Below are 23,185 nucleotides of genomic sequence, written 5' to 3' on the forward strand. Positions count from 1 at the left end.
GGGCAATGTCGTAGGCACAATACCCAATCAACCCCTAGAACCCATGCCCTATGCACTTGTGGAGATTAAAGCTTGTGAAGATTGGTATACAGATGTAGGATCTGAATTTGATCCAGTTTACTACAGCAGGAAAATAATCTTGCAGCAACAGTTAATGTGAAGTATTATGTGTATTATAATTACTGGATATTTTTTGTAGGGGTTGATACATTTTTCCTTGCGGCAAATCAAGCCCGACATTTTAAAGTGGAAATTACACATTTTAGAAGCCTTTTTAAACTTTGAATACACTACAAGTTTGCATTTCCTGCAGTGCAGGAAAATTGTTAGCCACAAAAGAGTGATCAAATTAAGATCTACATCTGTAAGCAGTATGTTTAAACTTCCACTTAGCCTATAAGAGGGCAAGTTGGAACTATTGCCATATTGCTTATACCTGTCAAATCCACTCAGATCTCTACAAGTGCATAGGGTGTATGGGATTTAGGATTGGGCTGTATACCACTTACAGGAACATTTGGTGTGTAATCCCACATTTCTAACCATATAGGATAGGCAACACAGTTCATTTCATGCAGAGGAAGCCATCATTTGGGGTGAAGGGATTTAATATTGCAGAGTGGTAATAAAGTTACGTTAAATTTTGAAGTGTTAGTTTTCATATGTGGAAAGAAGTGAAAGGCGCTCAACCAATGTGAGTAAAGATGCAAAACAATTATTAGATCAGCATAGAAAACTAAAGGCGCAACGCTTGCTTACTACAAAACTTTTTTTTTTCGGGCTTCTTCAATGGCTTTCATCAAAACGATGACACAGACGGAATGGGCAAGTACATACAAGGTCAAAGCGTGACCAATTTGGATTTCATTTTGGGAGCACTTTTCGAAAAAAATCCAATAAAAAAATTAAATGCGTAACAATATTTTGCTGCAACACTTCTCTAAATGGCTCAAACAAGTCAGGCTGAAACCTCACCTGTCACTCAACAGGCAGGCAGCACACGGTCTCTAAGCATGCACTCAACGAGATTCTTCCAAAACAGCAACGATACTGTTTTCCATGTTGCATCTAAATATGAATCCACATGTTTCCTCTATTATATAATATTAGTTTATCTTGCTCTTTGCAAATTGAAAGTTAGTTCGTCTAAGGAAGCTGGTATGTGCCTAAAGCTAATCGCTAACTAGCTAACTGGCTAGCTAAATACCCTTTAGCTAAATGCACTAGCTAAGGCAAAACAAACGTTAGCTCTTGTACAGGTTGCTACCAGTGGTGGTCTATATCAGCATGTTGTTTGTGCAAAGACATGTTCTGAATCAGATAGCCTATTCTAAAATCTTTGTCTAAATGTAACATCTTTGCATCTATTCAAATGCTATTAGGGTCCCCTGAGAAACAATGACTAGCACTTTGATTCCTCCCCTGTCATTACTCCTACCTTTTCATTTGTTGTCATGCCAAACAACACCATAGAATTAGAGTAATACTTATATTTTTATGATTCCAACAGTTCACCCAAGTGTTTTGATCTATATCGCAAGTCAAATGGCAATATATTGTTGAAAAATCACAATTAGATTTTTTTGCCCATATTGCCTAGCAACCTGGTTACCTTACCATTATGCAAACATTTGGAAAGAAAGGAAAATGATATATTCTTCAAGAGATGTGCTGCAAAAGCAAGTAGGATTCATATAGGCCCAATGTAGGCTATATCTCAATCAATTAAAAATATATATTTGTCTGGTGCTCCTAAAATGTTTATGTTAGGAGCACCAGTGCTACCAATGGACATTCATTTCGAGCCATGGGAACATAGATAATTGGAATAAGGGAAGACAATGAGCAAGGAAACTATTCAACCGGCAGTGCCAATGCGAGGTGTGGCTGTCAATACAAGTAGGTCCACAGGGTAAGAGGTACCGTTATCAATGGCTCCACCTAGTGGAATATATGTTAAATATGCATAATATTGAAAATAATTTAAACCATCTGGATATAGAGCTACAGAAAATGATCTGTATGTGAACAAATAACCCCAACTGTAATATCATAAATATTTGCAAAAAAATACAATAGTAGGAAGTTGGAAGAAATGAAAGGTGTACCTTTTCATAAGAGCTCTAAAGGAACCCACCACACTTGTTGGTAGATCTGTAGCTCATATGGATAGTGAGTTATTGAAAATAAAACCCATAACTGGTAATAAACATGTAAAATCAGTGCAATGGAAAATGGAAATTCTAATGGGTGGACTATGGATGAGGGAGGTCTGTGACCTAACATCAAGTAGTTTTACAGGTAAAACTACTTGATGTTTAGTACATACATGTATTTTGGAAAATAAACTATTGAAAATTAGATCTGTACTTGAACAAATAACCACAGCTGTAATAGGATAAATATTTGTAGAAAATCAAAGTGGAGGAATGTAGAAAAAAAAGTATACCTTTCATAAGAGAGGCAAAGGAACCCAATGCCCTTGTCTGTAGTTCTGTAGTTCATATGGATAGGAAGGTATTGCAATTTAGACCTGTAACAAGAAATATGCCTATAAAATCTGAGAAGTGGTGATCTGGAAATATTATTAATATAGCATGGATGAGGGGGTCAGTGACTTCACATGGATAGGAACCTTCAAATATAGCACCCTTAGTAAGAGAGGTAACTCATTAAATGGGGCCTTCAGCGACTGGAGGCCCTGTGCAGTGTGTGTAATCTTCATATAGGTCTAACCCTCCTGAATGGGAACGCAAACCTTTTTTTGTTGCTTACACACAATCACCATTATTGCACTTTTGTGATGGTCCCTAAACCACGGAGCGCAAGAAAACAGTATATTGCCTCCTTTTTGGCTCTGTTAAGGGAAGATTTCGACTACCGGTAAAAACAAAAGATGTACCTTGCTCTCTACCATAACTTGATTCTAGAAATATCACTCTCATCATCCTAGGACCTTCTGTCGGAGAGCTATTGACGAGCAAACTGAATAAAACAAATTTACTGCTGTCTTTTGATGACGGAGGATTGTTTCGACCTTTCTTTTCCTAAATAAGGTTTAACTAATGCCATACTTTAAAAAATAGTGTTTACTTAGAGTTAAAAGAACTGTGGACTTTGACCCGTGTCAGAACAGCAGCAGCAACATTCACAGGAAACAAAACAGCTGGGAGGACAATCTTTGTGGAGTTGTAAATTGGTTTGTTGTCGCTGTCCATGGTGCTGATGTTCCAGGAATGGTGGAGACGCTAAGTATCGCCGTTATTGGAGCTCCCGGAGTCGGGAAAACTTCCATAATCCGTCAATTTATTTATAATGACTTCTCAGAGGGTTACACTCCAACCAGAGACAGGTATGTGTACAGACCCTCTGTCATTTTGAACGGTAACATGTACGACCTGAAGATTTTGGATGTCCCGCCAATTTCGTCGTTCCCCTCCAGCTCGAGCCAGGTAAGATAGAAAGTAACCTTCCATTTGCCTTTCGAATTTTTTTATTTAGTAAAGGGAATAGCATTCTCTAAGGGTTAGCGTCATTGTCTTTGATTTACCCTTTGTCAGAACCATTCCTATAGGTTTTCACAAACAGTTCTCAACACTAAAACTAAATGTGGGCGTCAAGTCCCTCGAAAATAGTTAGAGCGCAGAGACATTAGGTTACCATCCATAAATGCACTGACAGCTCGCACTGTTCTTCAAAGTAAACACATCCTTTTGATTTTTTTTTCATAATCCGAAGCCACTTAGAGCAGTAGTTGCTATGGAAACTTGATTTATGACTTCAGTGGCAAGCCTAGGCTATAGGCTACATTATGTATTTGGGGTTTTAAAACACACACACACACACACACACACACACACACACACACACACACACACACACACACACACACACACACACACACACACACACACACACACACACACACACACACACACACACACACACACACACACACACATACACTATCTCTCGCTCTCTCTAGACTCCCCACTACATGACATTGCCTTACCACTCTCAGGCACAGGGAAGGACGTTTATGTAATATTGAATGTATCCATATGTTCTGCTTCTATGACTTCATAAGTACGTCCTTATTGGCTATTTGCTCCTAGACCCCTGACCAGAGCGCACCCAGCTGCCCAGCCTCAGGGCATATGAGCCTGGCCAGGGTGATGGAGACTGTCTGCCTGGCTCCTGGCAGGCCTGAGGGGAGTGATGTGTGCTCTTATCAGAGGATGGAACTGGAAGAAAAAGTGCTTTGACTTTGTTAGATCTGGCAGACAGATTCACAGCCCATAAGTGCTACAATTCCACATTGAATCATCAACTCTGAATAGATGGCAAATGGTTTAACTTACTGCTGACAAAAACAGCATGCTTCAACATAATCACCAATGTATTAAGTGAGAAAAAGCAGATTTGGAGCTTCACTTAGTGACCTTATAAGCTATACCTCCATAAATATGCTCCTGGTGATAGCAGGGAATGTCAGATGAAACACCATAGTTTCAATTAAGCACTTTTTTCATTGACTGCCAGTGGTTTGATCAACATATTTTCTCAAAGATGTTCTGCTTTCAGACATGACGTGCACCAGTTTCCTGCTCTCTGTATCTCCTTGTTCTCTCCTCACCTTAGATGAGTGACATCTCCAAATACAATAAGAGTACATCAGGTCCTTGTGTCTGTTCTGGCCCTGTTCCAGAGCTGTAGATGAGTGACATGCACATGCATATACTAAAAAAAGAGTGTGTGTATGTACATGATTGTATGCATGCTTAAGGGTGTTGCTGAATGTCTAATGAAATAGCTCTCTTGACCTCACTGGTCCTCAGGAAGCCTGTCTGTTTTTCCCTCCCTGGTGCTGCCTGCTGGGGCTCTAAATGGGATCTCCAAGGTTACTACGGAGCTGGCTGAGACTGGTGTGAAGCACTGATCTTACTGATAGTTTCTATTTGTTATTTACTGAGGGAACACATCGCAGTCATCGCCTCCACAGCAAGCACTGTATTTTTCTACACAGGGGAGCTGCCACTGAGAAAATGAGATCAGGCCATGGAGGAGCTGGTGCAGCCGACCAGAAAGCCCCCTGAAGTGGGCATGCACTGTGTTTCCTGTAAACATAGTCTACGATCCAACACACGGAGGAGCAAACAGCCTCAACCCAGCCAGGCACAGCCAGGCAGAGCCAGCAGGAGAGCAGGGGAGAATTCAGGATTCTTGCAGTGTCTAGGAGAGAGAAAGCAAAGAGGAGAATATGACAACAATCTCTTAGTATGTGTTAAGAGGTCTGCAGTGCACTTTATTTTCTCCAATACACGGAGCGCAGCAACACAAGCAATCTGATTTAATTTGCTCTTTCTTCAGATAAATGGCGCTTAACCCCCATTAGAGCACACATTCCTTCAAGTGCAAACAGCAGGGAGAAGACAGGATGGATCACATTATAGAGGCTGGGAGGTTGCGTGTGTGTGTGTGTGTGTGTGTGTGTGTGTGTGTGTGTGTGTGTGTGTGTGTGTGTGTGTGTGTGTGTGTGTGTGTGTGTGTGTGTGTGTGTGTGTGTGTGTGTGTGTGTGTGTGTGTGTGTGTGTGTGTGTGTGTGTGTGTGTGTGTGTGTGTGTGTGCCCATGTTAGATAGTGAATCCCCCCAGGGCCTCGTCACATAAAAACATGAAACGTCCACATCTGTTCTCTGACTCCTATGGTGTACGCAATGCTTGCATTGTTGCTCCATTTCACACATTACAGCAACAGGATTCATTGCGTCTGCCTATAGATTAGTTATATCAGTCAACACTTTTATACTTACATTTAGAATATCTCAGTTGAAATGGTAGGAATTGAGATACTTACATAACAGCCTCAACCTCTTCAGAGAGTCTAGTTTAAGACATCTGTATACAGTTTTTAACCAACAGACAGAGACAGCTCTACCAGTACTTTGTCTTAGGTATAGCCAGGGAAAATCATTCGTTGAGTGCAACAAGAGCACTGCTATCAAGCAGATGGATGGTCAATTTCCTCAGGAATGGCTCTGAGAGCAGCAGCCTGACCATCTCCCCTTCTGTCCTCTGTGTTCTATATTCCAGCCTCTGACCCACACTGTCATTCTTTACTGACTGTGACGGGGTGGTGAGGCATTCCCGCTCTCCATCCATATTTAATGAGCCAGCAGCTGGCCCATGGTGGACTTCAGAGGGGAGGCTGGCTGGGTCAGGGTCACAGGACAGAGTGCTCTGGAACAGGGCCAGAACAGAACAGACACAAGGACCTGATTGAGATGTACTCTTATTTTATTTGGAGCTGATTTGATTAAAGCACAGTGCCCTGCTGAAGGACCAGAGGGAGTAAAGAGACTAATAGAGACTGCAGTAGAGTCTAATGGCCACCATAGAAAGACAGCTTGACTAAATGAGTTTCCTCTTCTCCTACATGGTACCTGGGTGGGGAGGAAGATGAGTACTCCTCCATGCTTATGCAACTAGGCCAGGTTTCTGTTAGGTAATTGCGTGTTGTAAAGGATGTAGTACTTGTACTTTGGCTCTGGTCCATCATTTAGACTGAGTCTGTGTTTATCTGGATCTCTTTGGGCAGCAAGGGCAGACATTATTTACCTTGGGGGACTCTGTTGGTAAAAAATAATTGATGTGCAGGCGGGGCTGCTGTCTGTGTTAATGTGTTACTGTCTGCATTCTCAGGGCATCTGTCACAGTTTGTCGATAGGATTTGATGGACTTACTGTAAGCCTGATAGTGACAATTCCTATTTTTCCCCGTTCTTTTTTCCATCTTTTCATAGTGTTTCATATCACCATGACTTCCTCCCACACGTTTTCTCTCTCTCTCTCTCTCTCTCTCTCTCTCTCTCTCTCTCTCTCTCTCTCTCTCTCTCTCTCTCTCTCTCTCTCTCTCTCTCTCTCTCTCTCTCTCTCTCTCTCTGTCTTTCTCTGCTCTCTGTTTCCATTTGCTTATATCTCCCCTACATATATGGAATAAAATTGACCACTTTTACTGTTCATTGCATCAGATGAATCAAACATTTAGTCTTTTTTCTGGATACGGTCTCTTGGCCCTTTGTCAGCCTCAGCAGATAGGCTCTGTCACACACACCGGCAGAGCTGTCAGAGATATGTGTGTGTGTGCGTTAAAAAGGCAGAGCGCTATTATCAGGCAGCTGGAGGAGACGACAGATCAATGCCCAGTGGAACCCCAATGTTAATAATCAACCCTGTAAACACTCACAGGTGTAATGTGGCTCTCCCTTCTGTACAGCACATCAATAAGTAACGAGAAGCTCAATCCCAAACGGACAGAAGACGTTTTATTAACATTTCAACCGTGTCTGAGGTATGTCTCCACTTATCATCCATTCACATTCATGACCGTGTTCTCTACTCTCTGGTGTAAAAGTTTTCATCTGACACCATTACGCTGCTATCATCAGGAGCAGTGGGATGCCAGCTCTATCAGGGCCTGGTAAAAAGTGACCCAGGACTTGGGTTGTCAGGCACTTCAAGGGAACGGGCTGAGCTGCATTCTTTTTGTAGAGGTTTCAAAGGACCAACTGGAGAAAACAGTATACCAGAGCTCTCCAACCCTGTTCCTGAAGAGTTACCCTCCTGTAGGTTTTAACTCCAACCCTGTTCCTGAAGAGTTACCCTCCTGTAGGTTTTAACTCCAACCCTGCTCCCGAAGAGTTACCCTCCTGTAGGTTTTCGCTACAACCCCAGTTGTAACTAACCTGATTCAACTTTTCAACCAGCTAATTATTAGAATCAGGCGTATTGATAGAGGTTGGAGCAAAACATCTACAGGATGGTGGCTCTCCAGGAACAGGGTTGGAGAGCCGTGCACTACACACACACACACACACACACACACACACACACACACACACACACACACACACACACACACACACACACACACACACACACACACACACACACACACACACACACACACACACACACACACACACACACACACACACACACACACACACACACACACACACACACGTGTATTTACTTTATATCGCTCTACTTTATATAGTCTTGAAGCTCCTTTCCACTTCCTCTCGTCTGTCTCTCTCTCTAGTGTTATCCTATACTATTTTTAGCGTACCGAATATGGGGGTGCATTTAAAGCACCTAGATAGGGAGGGATGTGATCATGTAGCATTACACTGCATATTGTCTATGTGGTACTTCTACTACTACTATGGTCAAGTCTTGCATTTAGCATGACTAAGTCATTCAGTTAAGAATGATATAAGAAGAAGCAGGAGAGGAACACAGATATCAGCATGGGCTTCAAACTAATACATAATTAGCAGTAGATAAACATAGGTATGTACAGTATAATTGGTGGTCTATTGTGATTGAATGTATGATAAATTATAATGAAGCATATTTATTATGTATTAAAGAGATTGAGCGGGATCTTGAGCACGTACAAATTCGTAACATATTGTACGAATTGGAATTCGTAACATATACAGTTGAAGTCAGAAGTTTACATACACCTTGGCCAAAGTCATTTAAACTCAGTTTTTCACCATTCCTGACATTTAATCCTATTAAAAATCCCCTGTTTTAGATTAGTTAGGATCGCCCCTATATTTTAAGAATGTGAAATGTCAGAATAATAGTAGAGAGAATGATTTATTTCAGCTTTTATTGCTTCAATCACATTCCCAGTCAGTCAGAAGTTTACATACACTCAATTAGTATTTGGTAGCATTGCCTTTAAATGATTTAACTTGGGTCAAACGTTTTGGGTAGCCTACTACAAGCTTCCCAACAATAAGTTGGGTGAATTTTTGGTTCATTCCTCCTGACAGAGCTGGTGTAACTGAGTCAGGTGGGTAGGCCTCCTTGCGTGCACAAGCTTTTTCAGTTCTGCCCACAAATGTTCTATAGGATTGATGTATAGGATTGATGTCAGGGCTTTGTAATAATAATAATATTATTATTATTATTATTATATATTAGGGCTTTGTGATGGCCACTCCAATAGCTTGACTTTGTTGTCCTCAATCCATTTTGTCACAATTTTGGAAGTATACTTGGGGTCATTGTCCATTTGGAAGACCCATTTGCGACCGAGCTTTAACTTCCAGACTGATGTCTTGAGATGTTGCTTCAATATATCCACATAATATTTCTTCCTCATGATGGCATCTATTTGGTGAAGTGCACCATTCCCTCCTGCAGCAAAGCACCCCCACAACATGATGCTGCCACCCCTGTGCTTCACTATCTGGATAGTGTTCTTTGGCTTGCAAGCCTCCCCCTTTTTCCTCCATACATAACGACGGTCATTATGGCCAAACAGTTATATTTTTGTTTCATCAGACCAGAGGACATTTCTCCAAAAAGTACGATCTTTGTCCCCATGTGCAGTTGCAAACCGTAGTCTGACACTTATATGGCGGTTTTGGAGCAGTGGCTTCTTCCTTGCTGAGCGGCCATTCAGGTTATGTCGATATGGGACTTGTTTTACTGTGGATATAGATACTTTTGTACCTGTTTCTTCCAGCATCTTCACAAGGTCCATTGCTGTTTTTCTGGGATTGATTTGCACTTTGCGTGGTCCCATGGTGTTTATACTTGCGTACCATTGTTTGTACAGATGAACGTGGTACCTTCAGGCGTTTGGAAATTGCTACCAAGGATGAACCAGACTTGTGGAGGTCTACAATTTATCAGTCTTGGCTGATTTCTTTTGATGTTCCCATGATGTCAAGCAAAGAGGCACTGCGTTCGAAGGTAGACCTTGAAATATATCCACAGGTTCACCTCCAATTGACTCAAATGATGTCAAATAGCCTATCAGAAGCTTCTCCAAGCTGTTTAAAGGCACAGTCAACTTAGTGTATGTAAACCTCTGACCCACTGGAATTGTGATACAGTGAATTATAAGTGAAATAATCTGTCTGTAAACAACTGTTGGAAAAATGACTTGTGTCAGGCACAAAGTAGATGTCCTAACCGATTTGCCAAAACTATAATTTGTTAACAAGAAATTTGTTGAGTGGTTGAAAAACACGTTTTTATGATTCCAACCTAAGTGGATGTAAACGTCCGACTTCAACTGTACGAATTGCAGAAGAACAAAAAGTAATACTTCTTTTCAGGACGTAACATATCATACGAAATGGATGACGTTTTCAGGGACCCGTTTTGACTTCTGAGCGCTAATTCAAAACTACTGGCTGAAATGATACAAAACCTTTATAAGTCATCTTTAATCCTCATCCGCCACTCCTTGGGTGCACTGTACTGAGGTGCTTAAACAGTAAAAGGAGATAACACTCTCTGGAAATAGGAATTGATGTGTAGGAAATGGAGCGTGGGCGGGTTAAGAAAACGCGGAGACAGAACGAGCAGAGATGGTAGAGGAATGCTGAGGATGTGTCATTTCTGATCCCGAGCCGCCTTAATTCCTCCTGGAAACAGACTGAATCAATCTGCAGGGAGAAAAGGCAATAACAGGAAACATGTACAGAATTGAATCTCCCTACTTGCTGCATTTTCTTCACTGTCAAACATTATATTTTTTGTCCTCCCTCTCCTCCTCCTCCTCATTCTCGCACTCCCACCTTTGTGTGTAATGATCTCGGTGCCACAGTGTTTGCCTCCATGGCTGATCGCACTCATTATCTTTCAGTGTGAGACTCTCCCTCTCTCACACACATATGTAGTTGTTTTGTCCTTGAGCTGTTCTTGTCTATTCATGTTCTGTATTTTGTCATGTTTCATGTTTTGTTTGGACCCCAGGAAGAGAAGCTTCTGCTTTTGCAACAACTAATGGGGATCCTAATAAAATAACAAAATCACACACACACGCGCACGCACGCACGCACGCACGCAGACAGACAGACAGACAGACAGACAGACAGACAGACAGACAGACAGACAGACAGACAGACAGACAGACAGACAGACAGACAGACAGACAGACAGACAGACAGACAGACAGACAGACAGACAGACAGACAGACAGACAGACAGACAGACAGACAGACAGACAGACAGACAGACAGACAGACAGACAGACAGACAGACAGACACAGATACACACACACAAACTCACTGGTGCTGCAAATCCCTCTAAATTAGATTAAGGCAATTATTCCCTGTCGACATGGATATGTTACCATTGTCATCATTACAGCTCACATTGATCACTATCTGCTCTCAGATTCTGCCCCATTACTGTTTCTGATTCCCCACCGAAATAACTTATTGACAAACTCCCTGTTTAGACTTATCTACAGAATACAGGATACATTTAGATTACTCCTCCAGTGTTATCCTGCTGATTCTCATTACTGCAATTATATTCAGATCTCCTTGCCATATTGATTTCTTATTGTCTGTTTAGTAAGCTTGTGTTGGGTGTGAGTGAAGGGGAATGTTTTTGCATTGCGCCATCTCACCAACTCGTCCATCCACTGCCTGTCAGCCTGGTGGGGCTCAGTCCAAGGGTTACATTCACACCCTGTTTGTTCATCCATCGCTCTACCCTTCCCTCCCCCTTCCCTCCCCTGTCCATCCACTTGCTGCTCTTTAATCTCTCTACTTCTCTCTCTCTCCCCGAGACAGCGCTTTTCTCCCTCTATACCTCCCTCTCCAATCACCCTCTCCCCTTTCGCTCTCCCTCCCCCTCTTTCACCATCTCTCCTTCTCCCTCTCCCAGCTAGCAGAACCACTTATAGATTCCGCTCACTCAGGTAAAGCAGGCGACATAGAGAGAGAATGAGAGAGCGTGTGAGAGGATGAGAGTGTGTGTGTGAGAGAGAAACAGAGAAAGCTGGAGGGAGGAGATTGGGTCACTGTGTTATGGTTGAAGAAATTGCCTCAATGGCCATAGCAAATCACTCCCATTGTGCTGCGTCTTTTAAATATTGTTAGTAAATCATTACTTTTCAATGAAGGCCACTGTTTGCCCTCCCGTCAGTGCGTACAGTAGGGCTGAGCGGCGTAGCTCCATGGGTCCAGTGTGTTTCTAGTGTTGCACTTGACAGGAGACTGGCTCTATTCCTGCTCTGCCAGGGCTTTGTTACTCTGTTTTTTGCCTTAGCCACGTGCAGACAAGAGCAGTGTGCTGGGCCTGCATTTATCACAAAGCAGACAGAGTCAGGCAACATGTTTTATGGCTTCAGCCTGGTTTATACCAGGACTATCTATCTGACTCAGAGATGTCTTAAAGACCCATTTGACACCACACAATTTCAATTTCAATCTAGTGAAGAGAGCAAAACATCCTGAGAGCTTTTGAATAATTGAATGTCATCCTCTGTGGCTGCCTCTGTTAAAAAACTTGGTCAAAGAACTCCCTAGATAGCAGCTATAAGCATATGGACTATCCTCACAAGCCTTACTGTTTTAGGGGAGATATGGGAACAGAACAAATGCCATTTGAAGATTTTTTATTTTGGTTCTTGAGATATAACTCATTAAACAAATCTGTTTCACTTGTCAGATCAGTGGCAAGTGAAACAACATGTCGTCAATATCCTTCCCATCATTTGACCTGTGTGTGTCTGTGGTGAGGGATGTAGTTGTTTGTTTAGGGATCACTCATGTTTCCCCTCTATCTGTCTGTCTCTGTCTGTCAGGAGTGGCTGGACCTGCGTTGCAGAGGGGTGCGTAATGCCAATGCTTACATCCTGGTCTATGACATATGCTGTGTGGAGAGCTTTGAGTATGTCAAGATGATCCGCCAGCAGATCGTGGAGCACAGGTAGGGGGACGCCAGAACACAGTGACACACATGGACCAGTCATATATGAAACATCCAGCAGATCTGCTTTAAGGACCGCTGTGTCCTGACATCCATACAAGACCTCGGGAATGACAGCATGCAATCACGCTGTCATACACATCAATACAAATACACATTCAATCTGTGTGAAAACAGTGACAAAGGAGCCACTTGTGGATTTCATTCAGTCGTCTCCCCCTGCCCAGCATTCTGACAGCTCACTAATGAGGTGACATTTGATTTTGACATAGATGGGTGAGGGCGAGTACAAGGCGAGTGAAGTGCTGATGATGTAAAAGAGAAGAAGGACAAAAGATCTCCTGTTATTCTGACTGTAGGCATCTGCACCTGCTACATGTGCATATTGATAGGGGGAATGGTTGGCCCTCATTCGTTGAGCTCTAAAGTGGTTCACCTCTTTGCAGCTCTGTGCCGTAACTGGCCTTCAGACTGCAGAGAACGATTCCTTCCACTGTGCTCCTCCTGAACTTCTATGAGGTTGTCCCGATCTGGCCTGATCTATCCTGATCTGTCAGGCTGGGTGACTGGCTTGGTGACTGGCTGGGAGGGTGGGTGGCTGACTGGCTGGCTGGGTGTGGGGCTGGCTGGATGGCTGGGTGGTTGGCAGACTGGCTGGTTAACTAGCTGGGTGGGTGGATAGCTGGCTGGGTGGCTGGGTGGGTGGCTGACTGGCTGACTTGCTAGCTGGCTGGCTGGCTGACTGGCTGACTGGCTTGTTGGCTGGGTGGGTGGGTGGGTGGGTGGGTGTGGGTGGCTGACTGGCTGGCCCGTAGCAGAGCTGTCTGTTTATGGCCCATGACAGGACATGCATTATTTAGAGCAGAAAGGGATAGAGAGGGTAAATAGAGAGAAAACGAGAGTAGGAAAGGGACACGAGGGAGCGATAACAGACTGATAGATATGAGAGAGAGGGATGAGAGGGAGGAAAGCATAAGGACATGGTGAGGGAGATAGGGATGATAGAGGGATGGATGCATGTCCTCATGAATAAAATCGGAGTAATCGAGGTGTCATCCATGCTCAGGTTATTGAGATTTGTGTGGGCTAGCAGGGCGGAAGATGCCTGGGAGGAATTGCCCCTGTCTTTCTTCTGATGCTTACTCCACCCACTCCAAAACAAACACACAGGAACACACACACAATATACCTCACCCAGAATAATCCCTGCCTTGTCAGTTTTCTGTCTGTTGTTGCTTCATTGACGAAAAGCCCGTCCTTTGATGTAATTAAGCCTCTGACACACACACACACACACACACACACACACACACACACACACACACACACACACACACACACACACACACACACACACACACACACACACACACACACACACACACACACACACACACACACACACACACACACACACACACACTATTGTCTAACCCACTGCTCTTGAGACCTTCAGGCCTGAGTGGGTATTTGAGAGGATAGCAGCCTGCTTGATGTTAAGATTAATGTTTTTCACCCTACAGCCTCATTACCAAGTTGAATATAAACCTCTCAGTGCAAGTAGTTCAGAATGTATTCATATGGATCTGTTAAGGTCTGTCAACCAATACATAAGTCATCATCACATCTCAAATAGATGCAGGGTCATCTCAAATAGATGCAGGGTCATCTCAAATAGATGCAGGGTCATCTCAAATAGATGCAGGGTCATCTCAAATAGATGCAGGGTCATCTCAAATAGATGCAGGGTCATCTCAAATAGATGCAGGGTCATCTCAAATAGATGCAGGGTCATCTCAAATAGATGCAGGGTCATCTCAAATAGATGCAGGGTCATCTCAAATAGATGCAGGGTCATCTCAAATAGATGCAGGGTCATCTCAAATAGATGCAGGGTCATCTCAAATAGATGCAGGGTCATCTCAAATAGATGCAGGGTCATCTCAAATAGATGCAGGGTCATCTCAAATAGATGCAGGGTCATCTCAAATAGATGCAGGGTCATCTCAAATAGATGCAGGGTCATCTCAAATAGATGCAGGGTCATCTCAAATAGATGCAGGGTCATCTCAAATAGATGCAGGGTCATCTCAAATAGATGCAGGGTCATCTCAAATAGATGCAGGGTCATCTCAAATAGATGCAGGGTCATCTCAAATAGATGCAGGGTCATCTCAAATAGATGCAGGGTCATCTCAAATAGATGCAGGGTCATCTCAAATAGATGCAGGGTCATCTCAAATAGATGCAGGGTCATCTCAAATAGATGCAGGGTCATCTCAAATAGATGCAGGGTCATCTCAAATAGATGCAGGGTCATCTCAAATAGATGCAGGGTCATCTCAAATAGATGCAGGGTCATCTCAAATAGATGCAGGGTCATCTCAAATAGATGCAGGGTCATCTCAAATAGATGCAGGGTCATCTCAAATAGATGCAGGGTCATCTCAAATAGATGCAGGGTCATCTCAAATAGATGCAGGGTCATCTCAAATAGATGCAGGGTCATCTCAAATAGATGCAGGGTCATCTCAAATAGATGCAGGGTCATCTCAAATAGATGCAGGGTCATCTCAAATAGATGCAGGGTCATCTCAAATAGATGCAGGGTCATCTCAAATAGATGCAGGGTCATCTCAAATAGATGCAGGGTCATCTCAAATAGATGCAGGGTCATCTCAAATAGATGCAGGGTCATCTCAAATAGATGCAGGGTCATCTCAAATAGATGCAGGGTCATCTCAAATAGATGCAGGGTCATCTCAAATAGATGCAGGGTCATCTCAAATAGATGCAGGGTCATCTCAAATAGATGCAGGGTCATCTCAAATAGATGCAGGGTCATCTCAAATAGATGCAGGGTCATCTCAAATAGATGCAGGGTCATCTCAAATAGATGCAGGGTCATCTCAAATAGATGCAGGGTCATCTCAAATAGATGCAGGGTCATCTCAAATAGATGCAGGGTCATCTCAAATAGATGCAGGGTCATCTCAAATAGATGCAGGGTCATCTCAAATAGATGCAGGGTCATCTCAAATAGATGCAGGGTCATCTCAAATAGATGCAGGGTCATCTCAAATAGATGCATCTCAAATAGATGCAGGTCATCTCAAATAGATGCAGGGTCATCTCAAATAGATGCAGGGTCATCTCAAATAGATGCAGGGTCATCTCAAATAGATGCAGGGTCATCTCAAATAGATGCAGGGTCATCTCAAATAGATGCAGGGTCATCTCAAATAGATGCAGGGTCATCTCAAATAGATGGTCATCTCAAATAGATGCAGGGTCATCTCAAATAGATGCAGGGTCATCTCAAATAGATGCAGGGTCATCTCAAATAGATGCAGGGTCATCTCAAATAGATGCAGGGTCATCTCAAATAGATGCAGGGTCATCTCAAATAGATGCAGGGTCATCTCAAATAGATGCAGGGTCATCTCAAATAGATGCAGGGTCATCTCAAATAGATGCAGGGTCATCTCAAATAGATGCAGGGTCATCTCAAATAGATGCAGGGTCATCTCAAATAGATGCAGGGTCATCTCAAATAGATGCAGGGTCATCTCAAATAGATGCAGGGTCATCTCAAATAGATGCAGGGTCATCTCAAATAGATGCAGGGTCATCTCAAATAGATGCAGGGTCATCTCAAATAGATGCAGGGTCATCTCAAATAGATGCAGGGTCATCTCAAATAGATGCAGGGTCATCTCAAATAGATGCAGGGTCATCTCAAATAGATGCAGGGTCATCTCAAATAGATGCAGGGTCATCTCAAATAGATGCAGGGTCATCTCAAATAGATGCAGGGTCATCTCAAATAGATGCAGGGTCATCTCAAATAGATGCAGGGTCATCTCAAATAGATGCAGGGTCATCTCAAATAGATGCAGGGTCATCTCAAATAGATGCAGGGTCATCTCAAATAGATGCAGGGTCATCTCAAATAGATGCAGGGTCATCTCAAATAGATGCAGGGTCATCTCAAATGTACAAATGAAATTGAGCTTTCTTGTTGGTCAAGTTGTTTTTGTAGTATTGTCAATTTCTCTTTCTGTTCTTAAACATTTGCTAACCTATATGTCTTTGTATGAATGAATTATAGACTGAACAAAAATATAAACACATGTATTGTGCTGGTTTCACAAGCTGAAATGTTTTTAATTCTTTGTATTTAATTTAAGTAGGCAAGTCAGTTAAGATTAAATTCTTATTTACAATGACGGCCTACCCTGGCCAAACCTGGACAACGCTGGGCCAATTGTGCGCCGCCCAATGGGACTCCCGTTCACAGCCGGATGTGATACAACCTGGAGTCGAACCAGGGACTGTAGTGATGACTCTTAAACTGAGATGTTATGCCCTAGACTGCTGCGCCACTCGGGAGCATTTAATAAAGGATTCCAGAAAAGTTCCATATGCACAAAAGCTAAGGTCTCTCAGATTTTGTGCACAACTGTGTTTACATCCCTGTTAGTGAGCATTTCTTCTTTGCCAAGATAATACATCCACCTGACCGGTGTGTCATACCAAGAAGCTGATTAAACAGCATGATCAATACACAGGTGTACCTTGTGCTGGGACAATAAAAGGCCACTCTAAAATGTGCAGTTTTGTCACACAACACAATGCCACAGATGTCTCATATTTTGACGGAGAATGCAATAGGCATGCTGACTGTAGAAATGTCCACCAGAGCTGTTGCCAGATAATTGAATGTTCATTTCTCCACCATAAGCCGCCTACAATGTTGTTTTAGAGAACTTGGCATTACGTCCAACAACTGTAGACCATGTGTAACCACACCAGTCCACTACCTTCACCTGCAGGATAATCTGAAACCAGCCAACTGGACAGCTGATGAAACTGTGGGTTTTCATAACCGAAGAATTTCTGCACAAACTGTCAGAAACTTTCGCAGAGAAGCTCATCTGTGTGCTCGTCGTCCTCACCAGGGTCTTGACCTGTCTGCAGTTCGGCGTCGTAACCAACTTCAGTGAACAAATGCTCACCTTCAATGGCCACTGGCACGCTGGAGAAGTGTGCTCTTCACGGATGAAACCTAGACAACAAAAACAATATAATTTTATTGATGGCAATTTGAATGTACAGAGATACCATGATGAGATCCTGAGGCCTATTGTCGTGCCATTCATCCTCCACCATCACCTCGTGTTCAAGCTTTATAATGCACTTCACCCATGTCACATGGGGCTGGGGGTGGTTTGACATCTCACGCCCTGTTGTAAATCAAGGAGAGATAATATCCCTCTCCAAATTCACACAGGAATATTCCTTTGTCTACACAGACGTTTCCTGCTGAAACTCTAACACGTTCTAAAGCGAATACTGGAACAATATTTCTAAAATAGAAATTGGGAATGGTCAGAGGCGATCTAAAGAATAAAAATGTTATATGGGTTGTTATTTTGTGATGTCATTAGAAAGGTCATAAAGGAAATACTGTAACTTGAAAGTATATACACTATATGTACAAAGTCTCAAACCTTAACATTATATATGAAATATGAACAATTATGAAAGTATTTTGTTAAGATAGGAATGTGATTTCACGAGCCATAAGAGATCATTTGTCTCCTATAAACGTTTCACAGTAAGTAGCCACGCCCCGAGTGAGGTCAGAGAGCGTGTCAGCCTGACGGAACCTTACCTTTCGATCAGAGTGCATAAATGGATCGGTAAAGAAATTAACATTCAGACCAGAGAGGCGTGTAGCTGCACCTCACGTCCAAAGTGGTTTGAACTCTGAATATCAACATGAGGTAGAGACGATAACGTCACCTCCCGGACAATCACTGGTACAGCTGATTAGCTGTCCTAAGTAAAGTATCTAGAAAAGCAAATTTAAGTGGGACCATTCTACTACTCTTCAAACCAACGTATTCTACTACTCTCATCACCACTGAGAACCATCTACACTGCTGGCTAGCCTATATTTAAATATGCAGCTTCAGGAGCGAATGGAAAGTAGGATAAACTCTGTAGTTCTGTTCAGGACTACACAACAAGTCAATAGAGGAGGGCAAGAGGAGAGCAAGAGTGGAATAGATGGGTGGGGACCCCAACCCAACACCCCTTTCTAAGTAGGCTTGGTTCTGACATAGATACACGGCGAACGAAGACATTGCCATGTAGATACATTCATGATTTCTTACTCCAAACGGGCGGCGGTTCGTGTGCAAAATATATGATGACTGTGAGAGTAGTTCCTTAAATTTATCAACGATTAGTGTCTCTCTCTCTCTCTCTCTCTCTCTCTCTCTCTCTCTCTCTCTCTCTCTCTCTCTCTCTCTCTCTCTCTCTCTCTCTCTCTGTCTCTCCTCTCTCTCTCTCTCTCTCTCTCTCTCTCTCTCTCTCTCTCTCTCTCTCTCTCTCTCTCTCTCTCTCTCTCTCTCTCTCTCTCTCTCTCTCTCTGTCTGTCTGTCTGTCTCTCTCTCTCTCTCTCTGTCTCTCCCTCTCCTCTCCTTTGTAACAAGACTCCATATGTTGTGTCAGTCTGCTAGGGACCTTTTTTTATAATGTATTAAGTGTGTATGTTTATCCTGTGTTATCATTTAGATAGCTAGTAAATAAATAATTAAACCAATTTGTGTAGTACTGAATCATAAGTAAGGCTGGGTTTTTTGCAGATGTTATGATTAATACGTTGACTGTTTTATGAATGTGATAGGTAAAGAGTTTAATTCGGGAGATGATAACACTTTAAACAACCCCTTTCGTGGTGCCCCAAATTCCTAATTAGTTCATTGTTATATGATCAATTTAATTGGGTAACAATTAAACATAGTTAGTTGATTAAATAAATAACAGTCATCAGATGAATGAAAGTAAAGTCAAGACATCGCCAACAAACTATCATGGTCCAAACACACCAAGACAGTTGTGAAGAGGGCACAACAACGCCTATTCCCCCTCAGGAGACTTGGCATGGGTCCTCAGATCCTGAAAAAGTTCTACAGCTGCACTACAGCTGCATCATCGCCTAGTATGGCAACTGCTCGGCCTCCGACCACAAGGCGCTACAGAGGGTAGTGCGTACCGCCCAGTACATCACTGGGGCCGAGCTTCCTGCCATCCAGGACCTCTATACCAAAGACTCCAGCCACTCTAGTCATAGACTGTTCTCTCTGCTAGCCCACGGAAAGCGTTACTCTGTACAGGTACCCCCTGTATATAGCCTCGTTATTGTTATTTTAGTGTTGCTTTTGTATTTTTTTAACTTTAGTTTATTTAGTGAATATTTTTAATATAATAATAATAATATATGCCATTTAGCAGACGCTTTTATCCAAAAGGGTTAGTGAATATTTTTCTTGACTTTTATTTTTCTTAAAACTGCATTGTTGGTTAAGGGCTTGTAAGTAAGCATGGTATGGTCGACACCTGTTGAATTTGGCGCATGTGACAAAAACAATTACATTTTATTAGATTTGATGTTGCGTTTATGTTTTTGTTCAGTCTAAATGATATTTTTGTGTTTTGGGGAGGGAGTCTTTGTAAGTATGTGTGTCTGTCTGTGTTCTTCCATTAAATCATTGCATTTTCAACTCAACATTGAATCAAGGTCTGAGCTTATTGTTCACAATAGCATTACTGTCAGCCCCACTTGAATCATCACTGCTTTAGCCCAGGTTGCAGCCGGCCATACATCTTCCCAATCCAATGTTCCGTGAGAAACATTTCCCTCTACATTTAGTCTCTGTCGATACAAAGTGTGGAGGGAGGCCCCTAGGGCCCTAATGCTCTGATCCACCGCCACACACCTCCAATCCAGGCAGAGGAATCAGCGCACACACATCACACACACTCTCTCTCTCTCTCTCTCTCTCTCTCTCTCTCTCACTCTCTCTCTCTCTCACACACACACACACACACACACACACACACACACACACACACACACACACACACACACACACACACACACACACACACACACACACACACACACACACACACACACACACACACACACACACACACACACACACACACACGTAGACACTGCACAAGCCCCCGCGTGCACAGAGACACACTCATACTGCAGTAATCTTCACACACAGACACCCAGTGACCACTCTGGAAGGTGTCTCCAGTCTCCCAGTCACGCTACTGACCTTCACAATGTTAAGAAGAAGAGGGGGGAGAATGAGAAGGCTGTCTTACTCACGAACCAGGGGACTCTTCATGTCAATGCAGTCACCTTTAAATTTGTATTCATACACAGGATGTGTGGAGAATAGAGATTATGTGACTGGGATTTCTTTGCTGCTATTGCACCACATACAGTATATGTTGGCTAACCACAGTATGCCTGTTTGATTGCAATTCTTTCTCACCTTTATCCTTCTTCTCTCCATTCCTTCCCTTGTCCCTGTAGGGAGGGCAGCAGCAGTGAGGTTCCCATCCTGGTAGTGGGAAGTAAGAGGGACCTGCAGCGCCAGCGCTTCACCCCTCGCAGGGCTGTCTCTGTACTCGTCAAGAAGACCTGGAAGTGTGGCTATGTGGAGTGCTCTGCCAAGTTCAACTGGCACGTGGTCCTGCTCTTCAAAGAGCTGCTGGGCATCGCTGTGGCGCGCGGCATGAAACATAACCACACCCCTGGGATCCGCCTACAAGGGGCACTGCAGAGGAACCGCTGCGCTGTCATGTGACCCAGTGGATTCCCCCCGTTGTAGGTTGAAGTTGCCCCTAGGCGCTAATTTGGGGTCGGTTTCACTTTCCCCCAGTAATGGCTAAGGCTAGGGTTGAGAAAGGGGAACAGGATCCTAGATCTATACCTAGGGGAAACTTCACCCCGGAACAGTTCCTCCCCCCCTGCAGTGTGTGCAAACCCACAGTTTCATCCGCTGTCCAGTTGGCTGGTTTCAGATGATCCTGCACCTATTCCAGAGCCATAAGAGCCTCCCAGTCACACCTCAGGGTGAATAATAGGTATATGGAGAAGATGACTTCAATGTAAACGGCTGGAAAACACACTGAGGCCTCCTGCTTTACAGAGCTGATTTTCTTAGGAGGTTTATGTGACTCCTGCGCTGTAGCTACTAGGACTGACATTTGGCCCAGTATAAGAAGTACATCTTTATCACCTATCGGAACACTCCAGTTCTGTCTCAATGTTCCGATTGAGAGAAAGGAAGAAGAGGAAGAGGATGAAGAAGAGGGTTTGTTAATGGATTTAGAGAAGTGGAGCAGCTATATCACTTCCATAGCTCTGGTCAAAGTTAGACACACAATTATCACCACACCACCAGGTGTGGTACCGAGCTCCCCAGATCACAAGGCAACAGCCCCTCATACTGATGGTTATCTGTTGGTTTGAGAGCTTGGGGACTGTGTGCATCTCGTGGAAATAGGTACCATTACTAACATGACTGTATATTTCCTCTCCATATTAGCTTATACATGTGAAGGAATGCAACTTCTTTTAAAAGTCTTCCTTTTTCAAACCGTGTGTGGTAATGTCATGTGAGGTAGACAAATGCCCTGGCTGTCGTACTTGAAATTGCATTATTCTAATGGTGATAGATGTAGAGTAGGAAAGCCTAGGTTAGAAGGGTAGTGTGGTAGCTGGTAAACATAGGTGAGTCAACAAGATAGATGGCCTACTCTTGGTTTACCACATGCACATCCTACATGCAGAATATTACGAAATGCTCTGAGGCCAGGTTGAGTGGTACTGTAGCAGGACCAGAAACCCTTCTTAAGACAACATAGTCCTCCAGAACACACGCACTAAGCAGTTAACCATTTGATCTCTTGCAGGTCACTTTTTTTCAAGAATTAAACAAACATTCACTAACAGTCAAACATTCACTGTTCGATACCATTCTACTTATTGTCACTAATTGTGATTGTTATGAAATCATAGTACTGTCACTCCCTCTTCTCATTTAAAGTGTATTGTTTAGAGGAGGATATGAGGTTTTCTTGCAGCAAAAAACACTGCAGTCGTTAATCCGCTCCCTCCCTCCCTCCCTCCCTCCCTGTCATTGTCCTCTATCTGTGTGTTTCTGATGAATACATTATATCCATGGTGCTCTGGGGCCTGCAAGGCGCTCTGGTGCAAACCTGAAGAGGCAGTGGTATAGACATGAAATGTGAGGCGGGGATAGTGGGCAGGGGGTGTGGTTTTGGCGAATACGTGGGATGATTTTGAAATGCTTGTCATGTTATGCACAGGTTGATTGCCAGGCAATGGAAGAAGAAAAGAGAGAGGTAGTGACTGTTGTGGGGAGCAATAAGCTGCAGAGCACCTTGACCAGCCGGACAAGCTGTCTCCAACCACAGACATCCTGCGCTATACTAGAACACCTCACGTAGAATGTATAAAACCTCCCTCCTCTTGGATATACCCAGACCACACACAAGGTAGGAGACACCCATAGCATACTATGTATTGG

General features: G+C 43.2%; 1 protein-coding gene across 1 annotated transcript; it reads left to right on the forward strand.

Annotated features, from left to right (window-relative positions):
• Positions 1–2,904: 2,904 nt before the first annotated feature.
• Positions 2,905–22,739, forward strand: LOC124034274 (ras-like protein family member 10B). Its single transcript, XM_046347228.1, has 3 exons — positions 2,905–3,452; positions 12,631–12,755; positions 21,163–22,739. The coding sequence occupies exons 1-3, from the start codon at positions 3,237–3,239 to the stop codon at positions 21,434–21,436; spliced, it is 615 nt and encodes a 204-aa protein (XP_046203184.1). The 5' UTR covers positions 2,905–3,236; the 3' UTR covers positions 21,437–22,739.
• Positions 22,740–23,185: the final 446 nt, after the last annotated feature.

This window comes from Oncorhynchus gorbuscha, linkage group LG04 (assembly GCF_021184085.1).
Source record: "Oncorhynchus gorbuscha isolate QuinsamMale2020 ecotype Even-year linkage group LG04, OgorEven_v1.0, whole genome shotgun sequence".
Lineage (NCBI taxonomy): Eukaryota > Metazoa > Chordata > Actinopteri > Salmoniformes > Salmonidae > Oncorhynchus > Oncorhynchus gorbuscha.